Below are 9,610 nucleotides of genomic sequence, written 5' to 3'. Positions count from 1 at the left end.
AGAAGTGGAGTTGGTCACTCTCATTCCTCCTCGAATTCCTTACAAGAAAATTTTCCCTACAAAACAATAGAAATACAACTTCAAGAATAGGAAAAGTCGCAAAAGAAAGAAAGGGCTTGCTCATAACCCAGAGTGGCATTTAGATAAATGGTTAAAAAAATAAATGGTGGTTATGCACATCGCATCCCAGTTCCATGGACCATGATCTATTCTAGTTGCTTCAACTTTTCTATGGACTTGAACATCCATCCCTTATTGGAATCCTTGACCTTCACACATGTAATGACTTCATCTCTAGGGACATGTCTTATCAGAACCTCATTCCCCCTTCCTTCTTACATCAAACTCTGCAAAAATAAGAAAATCAACAAATAAAACCCTAACATAAGTTTCGCGTTTGATTCCTGGGGTCAATGTGATTTCCATGAGATTAAAGTTTTTCACTACCTCGTGTATTAGACATTCATGGTGTCGATTCTCGACATGGACATCTTCTCAAAGACAGTGACAGGCAATAAGAAATGTTGGCAAGGGGGATTGCACCACCCGTTTCGGGACAAATTAAGTGTGATTAATTCAAAGGAAACTCAAATGAATGTGAATTCAAGTTCAGGGGGTGACCTATGCTCTTTCCATAAAGAGCGCATGTATCTATTCATTTTGGTAGCGCCCCCATGCACCTAGCCTAAGAAAAGATAGTGGAAATCGACCAACCCCCCAATCATGTTCGCGAGATTCTGAGAAAGTAGGCATCATTTCATAAAGACGAGTTGATTTATGTTATCTCCCTCTCTCGATATGAAGACACGAAAGGCAAACAATTAAAATTAGTTTTCCATGAGTTAAACTTCTAATTTTTTTTGTTAACTATTATTAACTATTAACTCACTATTAACCTATAATTATTATTAACAATTAATTATCTATTAATCTAATGGTTTAATATTGTTCAATTGTCTAACATTAAATTTGAAAGTGCAGAGTGGTGCAAGGTGGCACTTAGGGGAGTCTTTCTCAAAGGGAATGCATTAGGGTGTAATTAAATAGAAAATAAAGTTATGTTAAATTATTAATAGCAATCCATATTGTTTATTTAAGTGCAACTAATTGGAAGATCATGTAAGTACTTGAATAAAAGCTAAAATAGATGAAGATTACAATACCATTTAATATGTAAGGATTACATTCATTTTTTATACCATTTTTATTTTACCCATGTCATTATAATAATATTTAATTATGACTAAATAGTCCATATGTTAAATTGACTAGCATGTTTATTTAATATTGGAAATGTCATATTCTATCTTAAAATTCAATAAATAAATAATCACTTAATTTCATATATCAATCTTATTAAACATTTACACTAATGTTAAACAACTAAATATAATATAAAGGTTCTATTTATATGACAAACTTGTTTCCTATGACATTATTTTTAATTAATCAATTTAATTAAAAGAGTGAAAAAGACATGACTATTTAACGTTAAATTTCAGTATTTAGTTTGTGAATACTATTAACAATCAATATCAATTTATTTAAATATATTATTATTATTTAACAATTATTACTACATTCCATGGAAGGATAGGCACATTGATGTGAGGAGAGCGGATCGGGCGATGCTGTAACCTGACCTAGGGTTCCTGCAAACCTGATCTCGGCAGGACTGTCATTCTGCGTACAGAGGGCAGAGACTGCAGCGCCGACGAGCACATAGAGACGTCCATAAGGCACAAGGAAAATGGAAGCCCCGCAGGGGGAGGGCCAGGGGCCTCCCCCCGATACGGAAAACAGAGAACGGTCTACGGCCGACAAAGAGAAGGAACAAGGCAGCAGAGGCAATGCCACCGATAACGGACAGAAGAAAGGCAAGGACATAGAAGCAGATGAAAGAAGCAAGGCAAGTTCATCAACCTGCAAACCTGTGGCGGTCCATAAACCAAGAGTGGACTTTCCAAGTGAACGCATCAACGCCAGAATACAGTACATGAGAGATCATGCGCTAATCGGAAAATTCATTGGAATCTGGCCAACGGAGAGAGCGCTGAGAAGCTGGATCAACACCAAATGGCATCCTAAAGGGCACCTCTCGCTCCATCTAGGAGCCAAGGGTTTCTTCACTGCAGTTTTCAACTGCCTGGAGGACCGCAACAGGATTCTGGATCAGGGTCCGTATTTCTTTAATTCAGCGGGATTATACCTGAAAGGCTGGGTTGAAAGATTTAACCCAGACAAGGAGGATCTGACCTATGCGCCAGTGTGGATAAGGCTTTATTCACTACCGTGGGAATACTGGGAGGAAAAGTCTCTGCAAGAAATAGGGAATGCTATTGGCGAGTTTGTCAAGATCGCAGAAGAAACAAAGAGATGTAGTTACACATCCTATGCTCGGATCTGTGTCTATATGGATCTCAAGCAACCACTGCCAGACACGGTAAGCTTCTTTCATGAGGACTCTGAATGGACACAAGTTATAGATTATGAACATGTGCCCTTCAGATGCAGGAAATGCCATGAGATAGGGCATCTCTATAGAGATTGTCCTCAAAACAAGGCACCCTCTCCCCAAGACAGCTCTGACAATCAAACTACAGATGGATTCACCAAGGTTACAAATCGCAGAAGAGGAAACAAGAAAGCAACAGGCAACACCAAAGCAAATCCAGTCAACAAAGCCAAACCCACAACAAGCAACAGTTTCGAAGCACTGGATAAGGATGACGAGCAAGAACAGGAGAAGGAAAAGGCGAAAGACAAAGAGATCCATCAAGAACAGCCAGGCGAGACATCGAGACAAGGAGGAAAGAAAATCCAAAAGCAAGACAACTTGATAACCCCAGCAAAAACCCTGCCATGGCATACTCAAGGTATGGACGTTGAATACACGCAGCCACATGAGAAATCTTCACAGGAGCGAGAGGATCTCTCACAAGCACCTCAAATTATGGAAGAAGATCCGGAACCCTTAGACATAGGGGAGCTGGATATTCTGGGCTTGGAACAGGCATGCAAGACAGGGAACTTTGAAAAGATACCAGAAACGCAAGTGGATAACCTAGTTGAAGTTCTGCACAGAGCACAGAAGAAATATTCGCTAGGTGTCCAAATAGGAAGTCCATGGGATGGAAAATTTATCACAAAGGACAATAAGAAAAGAGGTAGGAAATCCACTTTGGAAAGAACTATCAAGATTGGAGAGATTCTAGTGGAGTCAGGGAGGTATGCCAAACTGACCAGGTATTTTAATCCTCACCCCCAAATTTCTCAATGAAGTTAATATCATGGAATATCAGAGGGCTCAACAGCCCCAGGAAAGGAAGATTATTAAAAAATATGTTGATGCAAGAAAAACCAAGCATTCTTTTCTTACAGGAAACGAAATGTGGCTCAAATTTTTTGGAAAAAATAGCAGTGAAAGCATGGCCAGGGGGACATGTAATAGCTGTTGATGCTCAGGGAGCTTCGGGAGGACTTGCAATCCTCTGGGATGCGCGAGTCATACAGCTAAATAATATTCAAGCTAACAAAAGCTTCATTCAGGCAAACTTTCACCTCTTAGGCTCTAATACCCATGGGCTAATAACAAATGTTTATTTTCCTCAGGATACAGCTCAAAAAGCTCAGATCCTGAACACACTATCAGATCTCAGCTCAGACAGACCTCATCCACTTTGGATTGCGGGAGGTGACTACAACATGACAGCGAGCATAGAAGAAAAACGTGGAGGCAGAAACAGAGCAAATAATGAGGGTAATCTACTAAAAACCTTCATTCAAAATAACTGGCTGGTGGATGTCCCTACAGGCAATGGTCTCTTCACATGGAGTAATAAAAGAGAGGGAGAGCAGCAGATTGCATCGCGCCTTGACCGGTTCCTCATCTCAGATAATGCAGTTCACCTTGGAGGGGAATTCACAGCATCCATACTTCCTGTCTCAGGTTCAGATCATTGGCCCATCGAACTGCAATGGAATAGGCCAGGTAACAACATCAAACGTCCCTTTCGTTTTGAAGAATTCTGGTTTACTCACCCGGACTTTGAGAGGCTAGTAAGATCCTCCTGGATCCACTTCAATCCTTCTGAAGGCACCAGGATGGCCAGATTTCAACAAAAGCTTAAACATCTTAAAGGGGTAATTAAAAGATGGAATCACAATACATTTGGCAACATCTTCACAGAACAAGCTTCTCTCAATACAGAAATGAAGAAAATCCAGCAAATCATCATCTCTGAAGGGCGCACGGAGGAATTAACCAAGCAGGAGCAAGTCTTAGAATCTAAAATCATAGAAAGGGCTAAACAGGAGGAAATATTATGGAGACAGAAATCAAGGATCAGATGGCTAAAAAATGGAGAAAAGAACACTAAATTCTTTCATAAAACTACGGTGCAGCGCAGAATGATCAATCACATCTCTCACATCAAAAATGAACAGGGGAATAAAGTTGAAACACATGAAGGCATTGAAGCGGAATTCCTGAATTACTTTAAGAAGGCGCATCAGGAACCCGATTTTAATAGAATGCCGGCCATCAATAAGATAATCAAGAACATACCAAGGATAATAACAGAGGAACACAACAGTCTTCTCCTCAAACCCATTAATTTAGAAGAAGTTGAAGAAGCTGTGCGGAATCTGAAGGAAGGTAAGGCGCCAGGACCGGATGGTTTTACATCAAATTTTTTTCACAAGTTCTGGGACTTGATAAAGGAGGAAGTCTGGCAGGTAGTAGAGGAATCTAGAGCACTCAGATGGATGTACCCTGGATTAAATGCTACCTTCATAGCCTTAATTCCAAAAGGGGAAGATTCCAACACCCCAGACAAATATCGACCGATTGCGCTGTGTAATATCATATACAAAATTACTTCTAAAGTCATAGCAACAAGATTAAAGCCGCTGCTCCCTCTGATTATATCGCCCGAGCAATCGGGTTATGTTGAAGGTCGTCAAATAACAGATGGAATTATTCTAACGCATGAGATAATTCACTCCTTAAAGCAAACCAAGAAACCAGGTATGTTGCTCAAACTAGACTTATCCAAAGCATTTGATAGTCTTAGTTGGGCTTATATTCAAAAAATCCTTTTAGCTTTTGGTTTTGCACACTCATGGGTCAGATGGATTTACAACCTACTATCTTCAGTCTTCTTCTCTGTTTTAATTAATGGCATTCCTTCAGCTACTTTCCGGCCCTCCAGAGGCATAAGACAAGGTGACCCCTTATCTCCCTTCCTTTTTGTCATCATGGCAGAGGGTTTAGGTAGATACATCACTTCAGCTAGACTTACCCAGCAGTTACGAGGTCTTTCTTTCAATAACTCCCCCGTCTATTCCCATCAGCAATTTGTAGATGATAATATGCTTTATGGACATCCTTCGGTGCAAGAAGCTCGTATCCTCAAATCTATCCTGACAACCTTTTCTGATGCTTCAGGAGCCCTCATAAATCGAGTTAAATCCCAAATCTTTTTCTTTAATACCCCGGTGCCCACACAGAGATCTATTGAACGAATCTTGGGATTCACTATTGCCTCTCTGCCCTCCAAATATTTAGGTGCCCCTTTAATGGCCTCTGCCCTTAAGCACTCCTCCTGGAAGCAACTCCTGGAAAAACTTGAGGCTCGACTTACCCTTTGGACTAATCGAGCTCTGAATATGGCTAGTAGAATTGTTCTTATCAAAGCGGTCCTTCAATCCATGCCCCTCTATCTTTTCTCCATCCTAGCCGCCCCAAAATGGGTTCTTAAAGAAATCAAGACTCTGCAACGCAATTTTCTATGGGGAAGTTCGGGGCAAAACCGAAAATGGGCGTTAGTGAAATGGGATAAAGTCTGTCTTCCCAAAAAAGCAGGAGGTATTGGGTTAAGGGACCCTGAGCACAGTAACAGAGCAATGGGAGCAAAGATCTGGTGGAGATGGCTTGCTCATCCCAGCACTCCATGGGCCTCTCTTTGGACAGCCAAATACACAAGCAATTGTCCTATGGAAGAAAGAATAAGAATGACTGAGCTAAGCACGGGTTCGGTATTTTGGAACTCAGCCACACAACAAAGGAGCCTCATACAAGAACACAGTTTTTGGGAAATCAAAAACGGAACCACTGCGCGATTCTGGGAGGATTCATGGCAACAATTACCAAGGCTAAGAGACATTCTACAAGATCATCAAATTCCAGAACGAGAAATGAATCAACATGACACAGTCAGACAGTTCTGGAAGACAGGTACCACTCAAGAGCATAGGCAATGGCAAGATGCAACTCAATTTTTATCTAACTGCTCTGAGCAAACGAAGCATTACCTTAATACAGAACTTCAAAAGAGGCAAGTCACTACCTCAGAAGGTATGGACATCCTCAGGTGGGGATATGAAGAGAAAGGAATCTTCACCACAAAGGAAGCTTACAAAATCATCATCCAAGATCGGCTCAACAAAGATAAAATTTGGGAGGTAATCTGGCGCTCATCTAACTGGCCGAAAGTCTCTACATTCTTATGGCTTCTTTGTCATAATCGAATCCTAACCTGGGATAATCTTAGAAGAAGAGGTTTCTCAGGACCATCTATATGCCTAATGTGTATGAAGGAGGAGGAAACTGCCATACATCTGATGCAGACCTGCCAAATCGGTAGAAAACTCTGGGAGAAGGTAGCTTTTCGTTGTCAAAAAGAGGGCAGAGTACGGGGAGACATTAAAGCGACTATGTGCAAATGGGATCAACCGCCTTTTCAAAGCAACTTCCTTAATGCTCTCTGGTATCTAATACCAGGACTATTAATGTGGAATATATGGAAAGAGCGTAACAGAAGAATCTTCAAAAATCACTCTTTGTCTCTAGAGCAACTCTGGACCAAATTTCATCAGAATCTAGTGGAAACCCTTTCAACTAGAGAATGGCACACAGAAGACTTCCCCACCACACCTCAGGAAAAAACAATATGGGACAACTGGGGGATTCGGATAAATCAAATGGCAGCAGGGACAAAAAACCACATAATGCAGGGACCAGAGCTAAACACCTGGAGTCCGCCTCCCATTAATATGTTCCAGCTCAACTTTGATGGAGCATCTAAAGGAAATCTAGGAAAGGCGGGATATGGAGGAGTTTTCAGGGATCACTATGGCAATCCTCACTGTATCTTCATGGGATCGATCGGATGGGACACAAATAATTCAACAGAATTGGAGGGTTTATGGAGAGGTCTCAAACTAGCCCAAAGGAATGGTTTCTTTCCTCTCATTGTTGAAGGGGATTCACAAATCATAATCAGAATGCTCATTAAACTGCTGCACGGTTCTCCCGCTCACAAAGTAAGCAAAAGTTGGCGAATGGCTCAAAGGTTAGAGTTAATCTACAATTGGTTGGTTCAGCATCAAGCAATTTCTTGCAAACACATCAGGAGGGAAGGCAATAAGCTTGCTGACCTTCTTGCCAACCTTGGAGTGGAAGCCAACAACGGTTACTTTGAAGGTCCTATCTCTAGTCTTGATTCAGAGGATCAGATAGTCAAAATCCAGGAGATTGTCATTAGTGACAAAGCTCAGATCAAGAGAACCCACCCGGATGCGGGTGCTCCCTCCAGTTATCAATGTTAAGCCTTACCGCTCCGACAGCTGGCTTCATGGCTGGCATCATGGCGTACTGCATGGTACAGGATGCAGGTAGGATTTATAGGCTCAAGGTGAAAGCATTTACGCTGAGGCAGTCTCGAAACTGGTTTGAATTTATTTCACGCATGGCAACCATGACTGCGCTTTGGTTCTGGGGATTGAAACCGGGTTACGGCATTAATGCATCAGAGTTCTATAAGGCCAAGCCGCTTCCGTCTTGGAGCATTATTATGTGGGTTTGGCGCGGGAGATATCCTGAGGTTTACAGAGCTCCCTCTGTTCCGGGTCATTTGCCTTCCATTTGCCTTCAGCGGCTCTCTGCGCTCGCAAACAAGATGCGTAGATGTGGTATCCCTCGGAGGGGCAGCAATTTTGGTAACAGGGGTGGTCGAGCTCGTCCTGCACCTCCGATAGTTGATCCTATTTCTTCCATTCCGCCTTCCTCTCTGTCGCTGGAAACTGAGAGGGCTCGTCCGAACAGTTCGTTTCAGACATCAAGTTTCTCTTTCCAGAGTGAGGTCAACAGGCCTATTGTTACAATCAATTTCACTGTTTCTGTTTCAGAAGAGGAAGGTAATTCCTCCAGCTCGGTTCCTTCTGATAATGATCCTTCTCAAGATGACAGTATCTTGCTCGGGGATTTGTCTGGGCGTGTTTATCGTGCGGACCGTCAGCAAGAAGACCCTCCGGCTCCTGAACAACCTCAGCCTCCGAATCCAGCTCAGGAAAGTGCCCTGGTTCAGGAACAGATTCAGAATTCAACTCCAGCTCAGGAAGATGCTATACCTTGTGGTCCCTCTCACAGATATTCCGGAGTCCAGCACCTGGTTACTCATCCCAATGGCGAGCCAGTTCTGGATGAAGATGGCTATGTTACCTGGCTAGCATCGCCCAGTCCGGAAAAGGAGGAAACGCCACCGTCGCCGAATCATGCCGATTCAGCACAGTAACTTCTGGCCGGGAGGCTCTCTTGCTCTTATGTTTTGTTTTTTTGCTCTTAAGGTCTTGGGTTGGAAGTTAAAGGTTAATGACTGGTATACTCTGTCATCTGATTATGTTTATATCGGAGGTTTTTTTGTAATGGTTGTCAATGTAGGTCAAGAAATTTATAAGTATGCTACATCTAGTCTGCAGGACCTCATTGTAATTTTGACTGAAGGGCTATATTGTAAAACCCATGTTTCTCTGGCTGAGGACTGGCTGAGGCCTCCTCTAGAAATGTAACCTCTCTGTACATATTTTCACTTTCTTAATAGAATTAGCTTTTACCGAGAAAAAAAAAATTTATTACTACATTCCATAACAAATTATATATAAAAAAAGATTAAAGAATGAAAAAAAAACAATAATAATAATAATAATACAGTCTAGTAACTAATCACAATCACAAAAGACATATAGAAATATTGAACATTTAAGTGTATAACCCAACTCCCTACACACAATTATTAATTTTATTAATATATACATTTATAAAACAATATTATAATTTACAACTAACTGTATTTATTTTTCTTTATTTCTAAATTTTATCTTCATAAAACAAACATTAATTTTTAACTAGTCATCAATTGTATATTTTTCGTGTTTGTAATTTATCATAAAATCCCCGGATGCGAGCGTTAATTAAGGTTATTAAGATGATGAGACGGGGTGATGGCGGGCGGGGTGGCCACATGGCCCTCAGCAACCATCCCAAGGTCACCATGAATGACATTCATGGCACCTCGCAGGCGGCATTTAATGCCTGCTCAAGTCGAGGCAAGGCCATTACCTGCATAACCATGGAGCTGGAGAACATTCATGTCATTCTGCCATTATTTCACTGTGCATGCCCTCCGCAGGCAGGAGAGCCGACTGAACGAACCAGCACTGGGCGCAGATGCTGGATTGTGAGTTGTATTGATTTGGGTAATGGCTTCCACCATTCCCATACAAACCTCTGCAATTCGGCTCACGTCCTCCAGCACTCTGTGACTTCCAC

The 9,610-nt window shown here is 41.7% G+C and overlaps 1 protein-coding gene across 1 annotated transcript; it reads left to right on the top strand.

The window, feature by feature from the left end:
- Positions 1-1,750: 1,750 nt before the first annotated feature.
- LOC149219858 (uncharacterized) lies at positions 1,751-7,611 on the top strand. Its single transcript, XM_089386938.1, has 2 exons — positions 1,751-3,167; positions 3,422-7,611. The coding sequence occupies exons 1-2, from the start codon at positions 1,751-1,753 to the stop codon at positions 7,609-7,611; spliced, it is 5,607 nt and encodes a 1,868-aa protein (XP_089243064.1).
- The last annotated feature ends 1,999 nt before the right edge of the window (positions 7,612-9,610 follow it).

The sequence above is a fragment of the Pinus tabuliformis genome, chromosome Q (assembly GCF_031772625.1).
Source record: "Pinus tabuliformis cultivar Carrire ecotype Pingquan chromosome Q, CPIR1, whole genome shotgun sequence".
NCBI classification, from domain to species: Eukaryota; Viridiplantae; Streptophyta; class Pinopsida; order Pinales; family Pinaceae; genus Pinus; species Pinus tabuliformis.
Note: the sequence above shows the minus strand (reverse complement) of the source record. Positions and strands in the feature narration are given on the sequence as shown.

What these genes read in the sequence shown, in the direction of transcription:
- LOC149219858 (XM_089386938.1), top strand. Translation starts at nt 1,751, where the DNA reads ATGGAAGCCCCGCAGGGGGAGGGCCAGGGGCCTCCCCCCGATACGGAA. An exon ending in AAAGGACAATAAGAAAAGAG is followed by an intron (nt 3,168 to 3,421) that starts GTAGGAAATCCA and finishes AAAAAATAGCAG; the next exon opens with TGAAAGCATGGCCAGGGGGA.